Genomic DNA, 19615 nt, shown 5'->3' on the forward strand with positions numbered 1-19615 from the left:
ATTCGTGTTCAAGTGTTGGGCCATATGCCTTTTCCCACACTTGAACAATCATATGCCTTCGTGTCCTCTAAGGAAAACCGTAGGGTTGCCATGCTACACCCACCTATTACTAACAGATCAGCCCTCAAGGGTGCTGCCCCGGCTACTCTTGCACTTGTTGGTACTGCTTCTCTTGGTGATTCTGCTACAGGGACTGTTGTTTGTGAGCACTGTCACAAACCCTACCACACCAAAGAGAAGTGCTGGAAACTTCATGGGAAACCAGCTGACTTTGAAGTTGAAAGGGCTGCCAAGATAAAGACAAAGACAAAAGCTCATTAGACTAAGACTGTTACTACAGCCCCTGCTATTGACACTAGTCTATCCCAGGATGATCTACAGGCATTCCTACGTGTGCTACGGTCTATGGCTGCTGCTGCCTCTACTACATCCGCTACTGCCAATTCTTCTACTCCTTCAGGTTCATACTTTGCCCGGTCAGGTATTCCATTTGGAGGTCACTGTGCTTTTGTAGCTTCCCATCCTTGGATCATAGATTCTAGAGCTATAGATCACATGACCGGTTCCTCTAGTCTGTTCCACAAATATTGAAAGACAAGGTCAAAGTGGCTGATGGTTCCCTTTCTTCCATATCTGGAAAGGGAATCATCAATTGCACTTCCTCCCTTCCTTTGTCTTCTGTTTTAATTAGTAGTATTACTCTTGATCTTAACTGCAAAATCACTTTTTTTCCTTCTCATTGTGTTTTTCAGGATCTGGAATATGGAAAGACAATTGGATTGGGTAAAGTGCACGGTGGATTGTCCCTTCTTGATGATGGTTGTTTCTCTCCACCACCATTACCTTCTCCGCTACACCAGAACTCCTTTGTCTCTTCTGAACTTTACCACTGACACTCTAGATTAAGTCACCCCCCATGTGGAATTTTAGCACATTTATTTCCTAGTTTGGTCACCCAATGTACTAAGGATGACTTTTTTTGTGAGGCTTGTGTTCTTGCCAAACAGACACGTTCCAATTATCCCCTATCAAATAAAAGTTCTTGTTTTCAATTGGTGTATTCTGATGTTTGGGGCCGTAGTCATTAAACATCTATTTTTGGTCATCGTTGGTTTGTTTCTTTCATTGATTGTCACGCTAGGAACCCATGGGTGTATCTTTTGCACACAAAAATCAGGTTTTTTCATGTTTTCAACATTTTCATAAAATGGTCCAAACTCAGTTTCAGGCTACTCTCAAAATGTTGAGAAGTGATAATGGAACCGAGTATACAGAATCTCAATTTCAAAAATATTTGGCTGATCATGGCATTATTCACCAGACTAGTTGTGTTGGTACCCCTGCCCAGAATGGTGTGGTAGAATGGAAAAACCACCACTTGTTAGAGATGGCCAGGGCTTTGATGTTTGCTAAGCATGTCCCATCTCAATATTGGGGTGATGCTGTTTTAACTGCAGCCTATCTCATCAATAGATTACCTTCTCGGGTTCTAGACTCCTGTAGCCCATTTGATGTTTTACTGGGGAATTCCTCCTTTATTGTGCTTCCCAAAGTGTTTGGTTGTGTGTGTTATGCTAGAGATACACGATCTCCAGGCAAACTTGAACCTAGGGGGTTACGTTGCATTTTCTTAGTTTATTCTCCAACCCAGAAACGTTATAAGTGCTACCATCCCCCTTCCCATCGTACTTTGGTTAGTATGGATGTTGTCTTTTTTGAGACCCTTTCCTACTATTTTTCACCACCTCTTTAGGGGGAGAGTTCTAGTGAAGATGTGCTGTCTTTTGAGATTCCTCCGCTTTTGACCCTTCCGGCTGCTGCCCAGCTACCGTGCTGTCCAGCCCCCCATGGCTGCTGCCTGGCCTCCTTTAAATGCTGCCCAACCTCCTTTAATTGCTGCCTAGCCTCCTCTGGCTGTTCCCGCCTCATCCGAAGGGAGTTCTTTACAGGGGGATACCATGGAAAAATGTGTTAACGTTCCTATTCGGGGGCAGCTGACTCTTGTCCAGGGAAATATTGGTGAGTTTCAGAAGAGGATTGACAACTCCAATATACTCACCTATAGAAAGGGTGGGACGGGGGACCAAAAGAGGGCAGCTTCTATCCACTGTAGCACCAATACCCATCCAGTTGCCGGCTCAAGATCCAGATCCTTCCTCTTCTGGTAAGCCCTCCTCTTCTTCCGACCTACCAATTGCTCATCGCAAAGGTACTAGGACTTGCACTCTACATCCCATATCTCGTTTTGTTTCTTATAGTTCTCTTTCTCCTTCTTTTCGTGCATTTGTATCTTCTCTTTCTTCTGTTTCGATTCCTAAAAATTGGCAGGAAGCATCTACAAATGGAAAGTGGAAGGCAGCAATGTTGGAAGAAATGAGAGCACTACACAAAAATCATACGTGGGATCTTGTGGCTCTTCCTCCAGGGAAAAAACCAGTTGGATGTAAATGGGTCCTTGTGGTCAAACAGAGGGCTGATGGTACAGTGGGTCGATATAAGGCACGTTTGGTTGCAGAGAGGTTCGCTCAAACTTATGGAGTTGACTATCAGGAGACCTTTGCACTAGTGGCGAAACTCAACACTGTAAGGCTGTTATTATCTTGTGCTGCAAATCTTGGGTGGGATCTTCAGCAGTTGGATGTCAAGAATGCCTTCCTCCATGGGGAGCTTGAGGAAGAGGAATACATGGATATTCCACCAGGCTTCTCTGACGACAGGACCAAGGGCAAGGTCTGTAAATTGAAGCATGCCGTTTACGGGTTGAAGCAGTCACTTAGAGCCTGGTTTGGCAGATTTCACAAGGTTATGATTTCAGCAGGCTGTAAGCAAAGCAATGCTGATCACACTTTGTTTATAAGACAAGTTGGTGACAAAGTAACTCTTCTCATAGCCTATGTGGATGATATTGTGGTCACTGGTAATGATGGTGATACTATCAAGAATTTAAAGCTCTTCCTTGGCCGTGAGTTTGAAGTAAAGGATCTAGGACCTCTAAAATATTTTCTAGGGATAGAAGTTGCTCGGTCTTCAAAGGGCATCTTTCTTTGTCAAAGAAAATATCCTTGATCTGTTGTCTGAGATTGGGTTGCTAGGTTGTCATCCTTCAAATACTCCTATGGAAGCTACTACACGACTTAAGGAGAAAGAGGGTGACCCTGTTGACAAGGGTCGTTATCAGTGACTAGTGGGCAAACTAATCTATCTCTCTCACACACGACCTGACATAGCTATTGCTGTAAGTTTGGTGAACCAGTTTATGCATGATCCCTATTCCTCTCACATGGAGGCAGTCCTTATTTTGTGGTATTTGAAGTTTGCTCCAGGAAAAGGAATCCTTCTCTCTCTCAATGGTCATCTGAAGATTAAAGCTTATACTGATGCCGATTGAGCTGGCTCCACTGATAGAAAATCAATTTCTGGCTATTGTTCCTTTGTGGGTGGGAACCTTGCCACATGACGTAGCAAGAAGCAGAATGTTGTGGCAAGGTTGAGTGCTGAAGCAGAGTTCCGTGCGATGGCACAAGGAATTTGTGAACTTGTATGGCTTAGAGGATTGTTGTAGGATATTGGTGTTGCTGTCCATCTTCCCATGATGCTTTATTGTGACAATAAAGCAGCCATTAGCATTGCTCATAACCCTGTTCAGCATGATCGTACTAAGCATGTGGAGGTTGACCGACATTTCATCATGGAGAAGCTTGAAGCCGGACTCATCTGTGTTCCCTTTGTGAAGTCTGCTGATCAGTTAGCCGATGTGTTCACTAAGGGACTAAGTGGCAAAGTGTTTCTTCCTATCTTAGTCAAGTTGGGCATGCATGACATATATGCTCCAACTTGAGGGGGAGTGTTGGATTGTATGGGCCAGAATACTGTGGGGGTATTCTGAACATTTTCTTCTTCTATAAAAGAGTCCCACATCGGCTATTTGTAATTCTGTCCTATGTTTTCAATATTATAAATAGAAGAGCTTTGGGTGATAAATTGATAATTAACCATCCAAGCATTCAGTCATAATTCTGATCCTCTCTACAGTTACACTAGGCAAGGCACCTGGTAATGAAGTGGCCTAAATTGTAGATTAACTCGTACAACTGCGATTATCTCTTCTCTAGCATTAGGTCCAAAACCTTGCACATAAATTTTCTTGACGGAAGGTTAAGTGCTCTAATTAAGTTTGCAGAGATGAGGTTGGCTTCCACTCCTATGTCGAGAACTGTATACATTGTCGTAGAATTCTCACCATGCAGTAAAGTACCTTTCTGTTGGGAAAGAGGACCTTTCTCTAATCTCTACTAGTCCGTTGGAAAATGGAGTAAGACTAGTTGAGTTAGTTGCTACCTCGTCATCAAAACCATAATTGGTGTCATCGCTTGGATCAGGACGATAAGGATAATATTGGTTCTCGTCATTATTGCGACCCTTCTCTGTCAACTATGTGTTAGGCTGTCAGCTTTGCTCATAGAGCGAGTCTTGTGGGTACATGCGTACAGCTCCTACCGAAGTGACCTTTCTCACTACAATTGTGAAAACAATGTTTTGCATCCACTCGTTATCCTTGGAGACCTCTGGTATCTTGGCTTTAACTTTATGTGGCTGAATCTTCCTTTCTTTATTCTTGAGTGTAAACCTGTAGGATGAAAAAGTCTTGATCATTTTCTTCAGCGGAAAGAGAAAGGAAGGGCCCTTACCTATGAACTTGTCGACTTTGCAGTAAAATGACAGAATAGCTTTAGTATGGGATTTCAAAGGTTTGGGAAAGGGTGGGATGGGATGACTATTTAGCCCTTTTGGGCTTCAAGCTAACCATACACCACCTACTCTTGAAAGAAAGAAATTATACTTGGGAGTTGGTTTGGTTCCTTTACTTAAAGGGTAAGCAATCAATTTGAAACAAGTAGGTGTACAAGGTAAAGCGTAAAGCAGATGGCTCCTTTTTTTTTTTCTAGAGGTACAAACGACTGTAGTTAATTGCATTATAGCCAGCCAAGCCGTGAGCTACTCCCTACCTATAGAAAGAGGTTTTTGAATTAGTGATAGAGGTGCCTTTACCTATGTGCATATGGATAGCACCCTTTTAGGTTAGCTAGGGAATTTTGAATGCAATAATAGACTTGACTTGTTGATGGAGATGTACCTTGTGGGGCAGCCGATAACAATGTAGATAGTTCAATGCCCGGGTTGCCAACATTCTTGGAAAGAGTTGGTTCAGCTATGCCCATTTCTACCTCTCGCCCAGATGAAGATCCTTGGATAGAAGATATCAATGCGAGGGCCCTTCGACGTTACTAGCACTAAAAAGGCTACTCCTAGTAGAAGTGCTAGAACACATGTAAAGGCATCTCTATCACTAATTCGAAAACCTCTTTCTATGGGTAGGGAGTAGCTCACGGCTTGGGCCTTTGGTTGCATGTTCAACCTAGGCAAGACCCTACTTGCTGGTTTATCCATCATCCATCCAATCTACAACAAATTGGATGAAAGGCTGATGCTTCTCATCTACTCAAACAAGATTGAAAACTACCATTCTGTCAAATCAGAAAAGGTTTCGAAGAGCGTAGAAGGTCAGTTCAGTCACAATATTAAGAAGCGAGGTCCAAGAATTCAGAAGGGGTAGGGTTACTGAATGAATATGAGCTATGGCTAATACCCGAGGCATAAAAGAAGCATTTTCTACGGGATCCCGAAACCACCAGACACCCGGACCTAATTCATGTTGAGCCCATCAACTTCCTGGTGAGATGCCTACAGTTAAAAACCACCGAAATGTCAAGGTTCAAATTCGAATTGGTTCCTGGTCCTGGTCAGAGACTGCTGTGTTTGCGCCGGCTGTCCAACAAAGAGGCGAAGTAGTGGTATCTTTCTTTCTATTACGAACGACACGCTTTGCTTGCTCCCTCCCCGTTTCCATTAGTGCTCCTGTCTAGAGTGAAGAGAAGGTGAAAAAGCGCTGCTAAAGCAGCATGAGCAGACTTCTATTGCTACGCAACAATAGAGCAGGATAGCATTTTGCGCCCACATGTTTGAATTTGAGGGTAAAGAGCTCGCTTGTTATACGAAATCCGACGCATCTAGCAGAGCGAAGCAGTATTCCATTCTTTTCGGCGGCTTCCTTCCTCATTGGTGGCGAGTGGAGTGCCACAATCCCATTCATCATTTTTTGATCTACATAAGCCAAAGCCCATAGCACTGGCGACGTCTCCGACATTAAGGAACTAAAATTCGGAACTCGGCAAGGTTTTGACCTTGGGAAAAATCGAGTTGACTCGAGTTATCTTGAGATCTCGGTCAAGTTGGTGCATTTTTTTTTTCAACTCAAAGCCTGGTTTCGGTACTCGACCAAGTTTCGACCCTGGGAAAAACCGAGTTGACTTGAGTTATCTTGAGATCTCGGTTAGGTTGGTGCATTTTTTTTTTTTCAACTCGAAACCTGGTTTCGGTGGGTTTTAGACCTATTTTGGGTTTGAAACTTGGTACTCAGCCTATTTTAGGCCATTTAAACACAATGCCACTATCAGATTTTGCAAAAACAAAGTCCAAATAGGAGTTTCACTTTGGACCCTAGGTTGGTAGGCGACGACGTACTAAAATACCCTACTCGACACATAATTTAGTAATAGAAAGCAATCAAAACATTCAATTAATGTAAAATAACGTAAATAATCATTAGAAATGTTAAAAGTGTACAATACATCAATTTGGTTAACAATGTTACAACTATCATCACATAAAATGTGATTGAATCACATATTCAGTCCCAACTTGTCCCACATAGTCTTCCCATGTCATAGTGTTGTTATAGTGTTGCACATAGTTTGCCACAATAGTCGTATAAGAGTTGTCATCAGAATATGCCAAGTCCCCTATCCTAGGGTATAGAAGAGGCAGTTGCCATGAGGCGTGAGATCCGTTGTTACTGTCATATTGAGGCATGTATGGGTGTGGTTGGTTTGGGACTGGGAATATGGGCCCAAAACCTGATCTAGTGCTTTGATTGTCGAACTCAAGTGCTGACTGCCCAATTTGACCATAGCCACTATATTCGGAACCGGTGCTCTCCTGGCCATAATCATAGCCACTATATTCGGAACCGGTGTTCTCCTGGGGAAAAAATGGTTACCTTTCAAAAGTTCTTCACAATTGATGTAAAGAACCACAAATCATGTACTAATCTTGCTTTGGTGTAGCTGAATGATGCCTGTAGCAGCTTCTCCGACGAAATCCAGCTCAAAAGTGGTGAAAAACCAATGGCATCAGCAGTGGAGCAGCCTTTTGGTCGAGATAGCTCAAGTTATCTTGAGATTTGGCACTTTTATAACGTAAGTTGGGTCGAGATCTGGGTCGACTCGAGATCTCGGCAAGATATTATAGTTTTTTAACTTGCATGATATCTTGTCTCGACCTCCAGAAAAACCGAGATCTCATGAATTTTATTTCCTTGTCCGGCATAAATGCAAGGAGGATGTATAGCTGATATAGGATCTTGTGGAACAGGATTTGATTCGGTAAATGGTTCGGTACGAACGAAGAAATTTCGAACAAAAGGATCGGAACTCGCGAATAGGAAAGGAGAGAAAAACAAAGCAATGCCGTAAAAGTAGACTCGACTTTTTGATGGAGATGTACCTTTTGGGGAGGGGGGGCAGCCGAGAACAATTCAGATAGTCCAATGCCTGAGTTGCCAGCAGTCTCGGAAAGAGTTGGTTCAGCTATGCACCTATGCCCATCTCTACCTCTTCCCCAGATGAAGATCCTTGGACAGAAGATATCAATGTGCCATTCTCGAAACTTTCTTCGTTATCATAATAAAAGCAGCAGCTTTCAACTCTTTTCCCGGGTAGATTGATAGGGCTTATACCGCTCCGTGGGCCTCTTAGCAAACTCAAATGCCCCGTGAATGAGCCAGTGAATGAACCGACGATGAAAGGGGCAGTTGATCCAACGTTTTCAACTCACCCGTCGGTAAGGGCCTGCCACAAGCAAGCACGACCTCTGGTGTCTTGACTTTAACCTTATGTGGCTGAATCTTCCTTTCTTCAGTCTTGAGTGTAGACCTGTAGGCTGAAAAAGGTTTCATCATTTCCTTCAGAGAATTCTACTTTTATTCAGTCATCTTGGCATATACAGTTGCCACATTATTGATCTGAGATTCCCATTAGCAAGCTCTAACTGGATCTCTGTATTCAGGCCACTGATGTATGTTAATACCCGTTGCTGATCCGTCTCTTGAAGTCTGAATCTTTAGGATAATTTGTAGAACTCCATAGTGTAGGTATTCACATTTTTACTGCCTTGCTGTAAATTAGCCATCTTGTAGATGACCATCTTTTCAAAAGTAGGATGAACGAATTTCTCATTTTATATATGCTTCATAGCCTCCCAATTTGTGACGGGTCTAAGTTGCCTGATAACTCTTGACTGTAAGACATTATTATCCCACCACAAACATGCATACCCGCTTACCCTGTGAATTTGGTGAGGATATCTCACACTTCTTGTCATTTGGGGAGGACTTTAGGCAAAAATCCTCTCGATTTTAATCAACCAGTCAAGAAAATCCTTGGATCCTTTCTCACCATTGAACTCTAGAACTTTAGTGCTGATGGCTAGTCCCTGTCTGAGAACTGTCGGGTGACATCCTGGGGAATAACTGGCTTGGGTTGCTGTTTCAGGCGTAGTTGTCACGATGTCTAGGCGACCCAAGGCATTGGAGGGGGTCTTGACGCCTTGGTGTATCTGTAATCCGTAAAGTTCCAAACTAAGGAACAAAGTTGTAGACAGCCCTGCCTCATTTCGCTTGTCAAATCTCCTCAGAAAGGCAAGAGTCAAAGTTAAAGTCTTGTCAGTTTGTTCTAGCTCAGCCAAAGTTTCTACCATGAACTAATCGAATTTAGCTTTACCCCTTTGCTGGTTTTCTTGTAATTCCTTGTACAACTTGTGAAGCTCAGGAATAATAATATGTGAAGGTCCTGTCATGGTTAGATTCGCTCTGATACCAATTGATTTGACCCCAGATTCCAAAACCCTTAAATTTGAATTGCTATGGGCCCACAAGTCATAAATAATTCAAATTGAATGAGTATTGACAGTTTCATAAATATCCAGAACAGTTGATGACCCCCTTTGGAAAGGGAAAATAGGAATTGGGATAATTCATCAAATAACAATTAGGGGAAAGGATCAAAGGACAAATATGAAATTTGAACAAGCATGGAACAAAAACAACTTAAAGAGGAAGGGCTTTAGTGTAATTAACAAGAGTTCTGGCCTTGCAATAAAGAAGGCGATCATCTTCCTTGCGTGAAAACAGGAACCAGCAGCAATCCTTCCCGACTCAAATTTATAGAACTCAGTCGGTTGAACCACAATTGAATTGAAGTTTCAGGAAGAGGTTGTTAATTCCCAACCCTCTAAACCCTAAGCAACAGACATTTGAGAAAACAATTCGACAGTTTATGTATTAAAAAAACAAAACCCTGAAACAGGGCAAGGCGGTAAAGCTAGGGAAAGTTCTGGTTACAGGTTTGCAACTCATGAAAGGGGTTAATTTGGGGGGATAATATTCTAGGTATTAGGTCACTCTAGGGTTGTGATATTAACCCTAAAGTCTTGGGAAGAAAGGAGTCGGGAGGAGAGAGATCGATCCAATACAATAGGACTGCAACTACCGCCAATCCAGAAAAGGGATGCCAGAAAAATTCAATATCGAAAGGAAGAAGTACTGAAGGAGAACAGTAATGGAGGAAGAAGAAAAGTAATGGTGGCGTAGAACCGGGAAGTTATACCTATTAGGAAGGAGCAGCCTCGAAGGAGAGAGAGGGGAGGAGGAACCAACAATGCAATCACTACTCACTTCAACACAGGTAAATCAAATTATTCATTCAAAAACTTGATTTAATGGACTAGATACATGTTTTAAAGAGACTAAACCATTCCTAATCATACTCTATTTTGGAGGTAGAGTTTGAATCAAACTCAACTTCTTGACTCAACTCAAGAGTCCTAATAGAAATAATAATAATAATGAATAGAAAATGACAAAAATAACCTCTAAACAAGTAAACGGATCCCTATAAACACCTATTGAGGTCGGTAACTGCATCAGGTATCATGTTGGATTACGTTGGTAGCAGCATTTTCATCAGCTTGACTAGATGGCTAGTTGTGCCTGTGCTAGAACTCTGTGGCTATAACAATCTTAGGTAAGTAGGTAAGGCTTATTGTTTTAGAAGTTGGCTGTGCTTTATATGCAAAATGTTAGTTTAGATGACTACAGTTACATTTAGAATGCACTGGCGTAGCACTGCAAACATTTGAGCTGACTCTTTAGAGTCTGATTGACAGCCTTGTATCAGTACTACTGTCTAAGTCTAGCTTATAGCAGTCCTGCTGCCTATCGAATTCTATATTCCCCAAAAGCATGACATGTTATTTTTCATTTTCTTAAGAATTTACCTTAAATAGGGTTTGACCAAGCCAGTAAAACAGCTACCAGTTTCCAAAAACATAGCTTTTATATTAATTACACAGAGGATCAGATCTCATCCTCCTCTGAGCTGCAATATAAATTTTCATTGTTGATGTTCTGACTTATTTCCTTCTCCTGAAAGCTTTTATTATAATATTATGATTGTAGGTCCAGTCTTCTAACTGAAATCTTTGCCTTTGAATTTCACAGGAAGAATTCGAGTCTATATGTGGTGAAACACAGGTGCCCTTTTTAGTTTTTTCTCCCCCTCCCCCTCTCATCTGTTTCCTTTCATTTTTCCATTTTTGGTCTACATATCATTTATGTTACTTTTACATTATGATCCTCTCCAGACCCCGCAGTGGCGGGAACCTCATGCACTGGGTACGCCCTATATCATTTATGTTACTTGTAATCATAGTTGTCACAGTGTGTAGATAACCCAAGGTATTGGAGGGGGTCTGGACGCATGGCGACACCAACAAGGCGACCAAGGTGCCTGGACGCCTTGGCGTTGCTTGACAACTATGCCTGTAATGCGCAATAAGCTGATCAATTTGTCTTGAATGGCACATTCTACCTCTTGCTTGATTTGTTTTGAAAACCCTAGCCATATTTGATCCAACATTGCAAGGACAACGAGAACTAGTCCATAAAAGTTTGTAGTAGAAACTGTAGAATGGAATAAAGCTCTGGAATTGAAGAATAAGAAGCTTAATATAGAATTCCTTGAATACTGGCTTGAGTCAGAGAGACTACAGCCAACAACAACAACAACAACCATAACCTTATCCCAACTAAATGGGGTCGGCTACATGGATCCGATAGAGGCTATGACAGTAATAGAAATAAGAAAAGTAAACGGGAAGTAAGAGGGGTAAAAGGAAGTAAAAAAGACTATGTAGAAGAAGAAATCCAAGCAATAGTCAAAGTAGCATCCCAGGAACATTCCCCTACAGGGGATCGGCTACACGGGTCTTTGTCCTCCACATCACTCTATCTGCTGTCATACTAGGATCGAGCCCTACCACATGCATATCCTTTCTTGCCACTTCGCCAATAGTCAATTTAGGCCTGCCCCTACCTCTCTTAGCTCCGTCAAACTGAATTTGGTCACTCTTCCTTATCGGTGCATCCATAGGTCTCCGTTTTACGTGACCATACCACCTCAAGCGGCTCTCACAGAGCTTCTCTTGGATTGGTGCAACTCCTAATTCGGTTCTGATACAATCATTCCTTACTCTATCTCTCCTGGTCTTGCCACACATCCTTCTCAACATCCTCATCTCTACTACGCTCATCTTATCTATATTATTCTTCTTAACTGCCCAACATTCCACCCCATAAATCATGGCCGGTCTTATTACTGTCTTGTAGAATTTCCCCTTAAGCTTAATAGGCATGCATTTGTCACATAACACTCCTGAAGCACCTCTCCACTTCAGCCATCCTATTTTAATTATGTGGGAAACATCATCCTCTATATCACCTTCTTTGTTAATGGTTGATCTCAGGTATTTAAAGCAATCACTTTGTGGTAACTCTCTCTCCTCAAGTTTCACCACTTCATCACCTCTTCTAGTTTGACTGAAGTCCTTTCCTGGAATGAGTACAAGAACAAAAATACCCTTATGACTATTCTACCCGTAAACCCATATTATAGCACTCCCCCTCAAGGTGGTGCATACATATCAAACATGCCCAACTTGCTAACAATAGGAAAAAATAACTTATTGCTGATCCCTTTGGTAAGGATATCAGCCAGCTGTTCGCTAGACTGGATAAATGGAATACAAACTATTCCCTGTTCCAATTTCTCTTTGATGAAGTGTCAGTCAATCTCAACATGTTTGGTACGATCATGTTGGACTGGGTTGTGATCAATGCTGATTGCTGACTTGCTGTCACAGTAGAGTCGCATTGGAAGATCAGCATTCATCCCTAAGTCTTGAGGAAGCCCCTTGAGCCAGAGAAGTTCACAAATACCCTGTCCCATAGCTCAAAATTCAGCTTCAGTACTAGATCGAGCTACAACAACTTGTTTTTTGCTTCTCCAAGTAGTTAGGTTCCCTCCAACAAATGTGCAATATCCGGATGTAGACTTCCTATCATCAAGACTGCCAGCCCAATCTGCATCAGTGTATGCTTTTATCCGGAGATGGTTATGTGAAGAATATAAGACTCCCTTTCCAGGAGAGGACTTTAGGTAACGGAGTATATGTATGCTACTTCCAAATGAGAAGAGTGAGGATCATGCATGTATTGACTGACAACACTTATAGCAAATGTGATGTCTGGTCGAGTATGTGAGAGGTATATCAATCGGCCAACTAACCTCTGATAGCTACCCTTGTCCACTGGGTCATCTTCCTTACTCTTCAAATGTGTGTTGGGCTCAAGAGGGGTGTCTGTTGGTTTATACCCAAGCATCCCTGTTTCACTCAATAGATCTAGGGTATATTTTCTTTGGGAAAGAGATGCCCTTAGCTGAATAGGCAACCTCAATCCCTAGAAAATATCTTAATTTTCCCAAATCTTTGACTTCAAATTCAATGCCCAAATATGTCTTCAGCTTCTGGATTTCATGTGCATCACTACCCGAGATCACTATGTCATCAACATAGATAATCAAAATGGTCACTTGCTGTCCCATCCTTTTAACAAATAATGTATGGTCAACATTGCTCTGCTTATACCCATAAGCAACCATAGCCTTATGGAACCGGCCAAACCAAGCCCTTGGTGACTGCTTCAGACCGTAAAGAGCCTTCTTTAACTTACACACCTTTCCCTGAGTCTCAAAGGAGGTAAAGCCGGGAGGTATCTCCATGTAAACATCTTCTTCCAAATCTCCATGTAGGAATGCATTCTTCACATCAAGTTATTGGAGTTCCCATCCTTGATTTACAGCATATGAGATGATAACCCACACAGTATTCATCTTTGCTACAGGAGCAAAGGTCTTTTGATAGTCAACCCTTTGGCTACGAGTCTTGCTTTGTGTCTTTCCACTGAGCTATCAGCCTTATGCTTCGCAACAAAGACCCATTTACAATCAACCAGTTTCTTTCCTGGTGGAGGACTTACCAAATCCCAGGTCTGATTCTTCTCAAGGGCAAGCATTTCTTCATTCATTGCATCCTTCTATTTCTGTTCGACTATTGCTTCCTGCCAATTGTTAGGGATGGAAACAGAGCATAAAGAAGATACGAAAGCATGGAAAGCAGGAGTTAGAGAGTTGTATGACACAAAGTTGAAAATAGGATGCTAAGTACAACTCCTTTTTGGTTTCTGAATAGCAATAGGTAAATCAAGACTGGGATCAGGAGGTGGCTTACCAGAAATATGACTCGGAGCAAGACTTGGAGTAGGAACAGATGCTGATTGTGAGGGGTTGGTGGTGTTGGTCTCTTTGTGCCAAGGGCCGTCCAAAGGAAAATTAGTTCCCTGAGTGTAAGTATGCACATTAGTAGTCCTTACATATTCTCCCCTTGCACCTGTTGCTGTTGCTCAATGTGCCCCACTTCTTGTTCCTGACTTGTAACTCCATCTTCTAGTTCAATAGAGACATCCTCTATGAGTCTATGGTAGGTATCTCAATGTCGAGAGGAGCAATCTGTCACACCCCAGCCCGGTTATTAAGGGCTAAGTGTGGCGGGATGTCTCTGACATCCAACCAATCCCCAAGGATCACAAGTGCAGTACCCTATTCACAATCATTGCTCACAGATACAGTAATCAGAGGCAGCGGAAACAATTTAATTAATAGAGATAACATCATTAGTAAGAGATGTCTAAATGATAAGGCTTGTGATACAACTATACAGTTCTCAAAGGTAGCACAGAGTAAAAGTATACAAGAAACTATTCTATAACTATATAAAGCATTAAAGAGTGGGGAGGTAGCCTGGACTATCAGGCCAAGATCAGGAGGTTGCCCAATCATCACGTGCGCACAAAGTATCGTGCACTTCAAACTCCAGTACCGCAAATCCAACATTAGAAGTAACTAAATCACCTGAAAAATAAGGATATCCACAGGGGTGAGCTCTCAACTGAGCCCAATAAGGGGGGTATAAGCATATAAACACAATAAATCTATGATACATGTGCTAAACTAACATGTTCCTAGCACAGATACTAAGTCTCATGGGGTATAAGTACTACTACTAGTGGTAGATGCTAAGCTCGGTCCCGGAACTAACCCTTCGGTCACTCGAGCGAAACCATTTTACCACGGTGAGGACCCTCCAGTTTCGGAACTAACACATCGGACCTCGACAGACCCCCAAATGACCAACCCTGCCTGTTCATTCCCACAGCGGAATTAGGGACCCGCTAACATGGGACAGAAGATGGCATCCCGGAACTAACACATCGGTCTCTGCCACGGGTTGTCCAACACCTTTCCCCCTGTTGGTAAGGGGCGCAGTACTGGGTAATGAATATCAACCTAGCCCAGTGCAGTCTAAACATGATGTGGCAAGCATGATCTGAGTTATAAATTACCGAATTCCATCATCATAAATTCACATCATATAAATAATCAATGCAAATGCAATGCAGTATGTCTTTGTGCAACCTATTTTACATGCAGTCTAATGCATTAAATAAAAGCTAGAAAACTACAAGCTCCAGGTATAGAGGTAATGATGTATGAGCATGGCATTCAGCATAAAGTTGAAATTAATGTGATAAACACGCAGGAAATTAAGGTCGAATCCCCTTACCTGTAGTTGTAGTTAGCCTAGGTGAATAAACTCCAATAGGCAGGCAAGAACAGACCAAGACAGTCCCAAATATGAGACAAGAATATTATAGATTAGTTATAGAAGGAACTAGGTCAGTTACCCACCAACAATCCGACAAACCGACTAGAAAACAGTAGAAACAACCCTAAACAACATACCAAACACCATGCAATAGGTTCTGGGATGGTCCAAGGTTAAGTCCCAAGGGGTCTAGGTCATAAGGGCACAAAAATGGGGGAGCCGGATGCAGACTTCCAGGGAGCCAGTCAACCGCCCCTGGGCCTGCAACTCCATCCGGGAGTGTGTCCGAATTTGGGGTTTTTCCTATTTTTGGGTAGATCTTCACATGCAAGGAAGAAACTAAGTGTTTTAACATTATATAAAGGTGGGTCTACCTATATGGGAGTTCAATTTCATAAATAACTTCATAATTTTGGTAATTATTCAATTAAACCTAATTAATTAGTTTAGGGTTTATAAATTGCCATCAAGAACAGCAATACAACTTTCAGACTTGGTAATTTCCCAAATTTCAGGTCTTAGAGAGTCAAAAACTGTTTCAAATCAGTCTGATTATGCTCAACACAAACCCAAGCTTGGTCTCCAAGCTTTAATGGCAGAAATTCTTAATAGGTGAACTAGAGATGGAGAAGAAGGGAAATAAAGAGGAAGACAGCAAGTATCCAAGGCTTACCTCAGTTATAGGAACAGATTTAGAGTGCAGGCAGCTTTCTAATGGAGATTCTTGGTTCAGCTCCAAGTGTTGAAGACAAGCCCTAAGGTAAGCTTCCCTTTTTTCCCTCTCTTCTCTTTTCCTCTTTCTTTCCTTCTCTCCCAAGCTGGAACGAATTTTTTTAGCTCCCTTAGACTTGTGAATAGTGATCAATTGGAAAGGCTTTTGATATTTATCTAACTACTTAAGCACTAAGGGGTAAATCTGTCTTTTGGGCATAAATTAGATTTAAACTAATTTCTAAAATAGTTTATAAACCTGAATTCGTATTTATTGGTCTATTCTATCCATAACATGATGCCGGGCGACATTAAAGGTCATCCGAATACGGGTAATTGTCTGGAACAGCATTCCCCACTGGGGAACTGGGTTCCACAGTGGCAATTTTACTAAAATACCCTTCTAACCCTATTTGGTCGTACAAAACGTTATATAAATATATTTTAAATTATACTTACATTGAGTTTAATTAAGGGGGAGGTCCTGCAGCTTGTCCGGCCAGCAGACCCGACACAGGTAGCTCTGGTGCGGGGTCCCATAAGGTGAAAATTACTATTCTGCCCCTAATACACTAATTAATTAAAAATACAACATACATACATATAAAATGGGATTCTTACCTGGGATTCGGCCCAAGACAAAGAGAGGCTTCGCAGGCCATCAATCCAGCATGCCAAGCTTATGTATTGTCTTCCGCTAGACACCTCAGACTCATTTAAGGCCACGGTAGTTGGCTGATCGGAATGCCTTTACAGACGAGTCATGAGATAGGTCTGAATTTCTTAATCAAGACAGCCCACAACTTAGAGGCTAGTATGGGCAAAGTTGAACCAGAACTTGAAATCACACAGATTCCAAAAGTTCAAATTTATTCGGAAATTTGATCGGGTTTCACACAATCAGCGGGACATCTTCACCACTTAGAATCTCTCCCTGCAGAGGTACCGGCTGTTTAAAGTAAGCCTCAGACTCCCGGAAGACGACTTCCATAGTGACAAACACCTTTCGTGTAGGAGGATGATAGCATCTATACCCTTTCTTGGTAGCTGAGTAACCCAGAAAAACACACCGCAGTCCTTTGGGATCAACTTGTCGTGTACATGGTAAACCGTGGCAAACACGACACAGCCAAAGACCTTTGGAGGCACAACAAAAGTGGATTTTCCAACCAATATGTCTAAGGGACTGCAACCACCTAAGACTCGTGAGGGAAGCCGATTGAGAAGATAGTTTGTTTTAAGGACAGCATCACCCCAGAAACGTGGAGGAACAGCCATAGTAAACATAAGAGAACAAGCAACCTCCAAGAGATGTCTATTCTTGCGTTCAGCCACTCCATTTTGAGCAGGAGTGCCAACACAAAAAGTCTAGTGTATGATTCCATGGCTGTCCAAATAGGAGCGAAAAGCACCATCCATATACTCTTTTCCATTATCTGAGCGGAGAATCTTCACCTTGGCATTGAACTGGGTCTGGACCATTTTATGGAATAGAGTGAAACACGTGAAGACATCACTTTTACTATGCATCAAATACACCCAAGTTGTCCGGCTAAAATAGTCAATGAAAGTGACAAACCATCTAAATCCAGAAGTAGAAATACATTGGGCAGGGCCCCACACATCAGAATGTATCAAACCAAACGGCACATTGCTTCTATTATCGGAAATAGGAAAAATACTTCTAGTTTGTTTTGCCAAAGTGCAATCATCACAAGAAAAATTATGTCTATTACACCGTTTCACTAGACTAGGAAATAGAGCAGATAAAACTCCTATAGGAACTGTCAAGCACGTACAGACCACCAACCACCTTACCACATGCAATCGTATTGTCCGTTGCCAAGTCCTGAAACAAACAATAGGTTGGGAAAAAGGTTACTTTGCAATTTAAGGAAAGCAAATTAGTAGTAAACTTTGGAACATATAAGACAGAGGAAAGGCTAAGAGAGGAAGTGCACTTGACAGATCCCTTCCCCGAGATAGGAGAAAGTGACCCACCAGCAACACGAACCTTGTTATGACTAGAAAGAGAAAAATATTTGGAAAAAACAGATGAACCTGTCATATGGTCAGTTGCCCCTGAGTCAATCACCCAAGAATCGGGCATGACCGAGGTGCAGTTCCCACCAAATGAAATACTTGTGGATGAAGAGGAATTTGGGTTGGTAGGCAGAGACAAAGCCGAGGCAGCCATGGAAGGAGATACTGATGCTGAAGAAGATGTGTCCAATTGATTCACCATATCGTGAAGATTTTGCAATTCAGCCACAACTTGGGAAAGAGATTGATCAGGCTGTGCGTCAGAAGTTGCCTGATGAGCACGGGTGTTACTAGGCCAATTGGAGCCACCCTTCCTATGCTCGCGAGTCTCTGCAAGGCGACCATGAAGCTTCCAACAACGGTCTTTGGTATGCCACTCCTTCCCATAGTGGTCGCATTTAATGGCAGGACGATCACCAGATGGCCTATCAGTACCAGCAGACCGGGAAGAATTTCCTCGGGAAGCCTGTGAACCAGAGATAAGAGCCGATCGTTCTTGAGTAATAGGATGAACCATGGCTGTACGCCTACTGTCCTCAGCCGAGAGAATCGCATAGGCCTGCTCCAGAGATGGAAGTGGGTCACGATTCAACATAGTGGCACAGATCTGATTAAACTCAATATTGAGGCCGGCCAAAAAATCAAAAACACGTAAGTCATCCTCCCACTTACGAAAGGTCGTGGCATCAACATCGCAGGTGGCGGTAAATGTGCCCAGAAAGTCCATCTGCTGCCACATAGTACACATGGTATTGTAATACTAAGACAGAGACAACTGCAACTGCTTGGTAGAGTGAGTTTTCTGACGAAGCTCATAACGTTAGGCAGCATTCCCAACTTGAGAATAGGTGTCTTTGGCTGTTTTCCAAATCTTTGCAGCCGAATCAAGAAGGAGATAGCGTTCGGCAATATCTTGGTCCATGGAATTAACTAGACACGACATAACCAAGAAATTGAAGTTCATCCATCGATCTTGTGCAAAACTAGTCTCTTCAAGCCTGACCTGAGTGCCCGTGATGTAGCCAGAGAGACCACGGGAACCAATTGCAAATAAATAGGAGCGAGACCATAACAAATAATTACTGCCATTCAACTTGATGGGATTCACCGGGAACGGAATGAAGTCACGTTGCGACGAACCATTAGAACCAGATGAGGCAGAAGTGATCTCAGAGATGTCAGGCATGATGACTAGTAAAAAAAAAAGAAATAAATCCCCCTAAAAAATTTAGAACATAAGGAGGGAAGATGGAAAACCCTTGGTGGGAGTCAACTCACCACCAAGGGGGGGGGGAATAATTCGTGGCAAGGGGGAAAAAGCCTCTCGCGAGAGGAAAAAGAGAAGGCGAGAGGCCTGTAGGCTGGAGGGGGGTGGCGTAAGGTGGTGGAAACGCCTGCGACGCGACATAGGAAAAGGCTGGTGGAGCTTGGCGGTAGTGGTGGAGGGGCTGTCGTGGCCTGGCGGAGGTTGCGGAGTATGGTGGAGGGGGTGGCGGGAGGTGTTGGAGGGGCTGGCAGAAGGTAGAAGAGGGTTTGCTGCTTGCGGTGGTGGCTATCCTTAGGGCAGAATCACGATGGAGAAGAGAGAGAGAGAGAAGAGAAAAAGGAAAAAAAAATCAATTCC

The 19615-nt window shown here is 42.6% G+C and overlaps 1 protein-coding gene across 1 annotated transcript in view; it reads left to right on the top strand.

Annotated features, from left to right (window-relative positions):
- LOC122646885 overlaps positions 1 to 19615 on the top strand; it is a 77110-nt gene that overhangs the window by 39518 nt on the left and 17977 nt on the right. Inside the window, exon 5 of the mRNA XM_043840518.1 lies at positions 10676 to 10708. Within this exon, the coding sequence (XP_043696453.1) occupies positions 10676 to 10708 (33 nt within the window). The remainder of the gene's footprint in view (positions 1 to 10675; positions 10709 to 19615) is intronic.

This window comes from Telopea speciosissima, chromosome 11, assembly GCF_018873765.1.
Source record: "Telopea speciosissima isolate NSW1024214 ecotype Mountain lineage chromosome 11, Tspe_v1, whole genome shotgun sequence".
NCBI classification, from domain to species: Eukaryota; Viridiplantae; Streptophyta; class Magnoliopsida; order Proteales; family Proteaceae; genus Telopea; species Telopea speciosissima.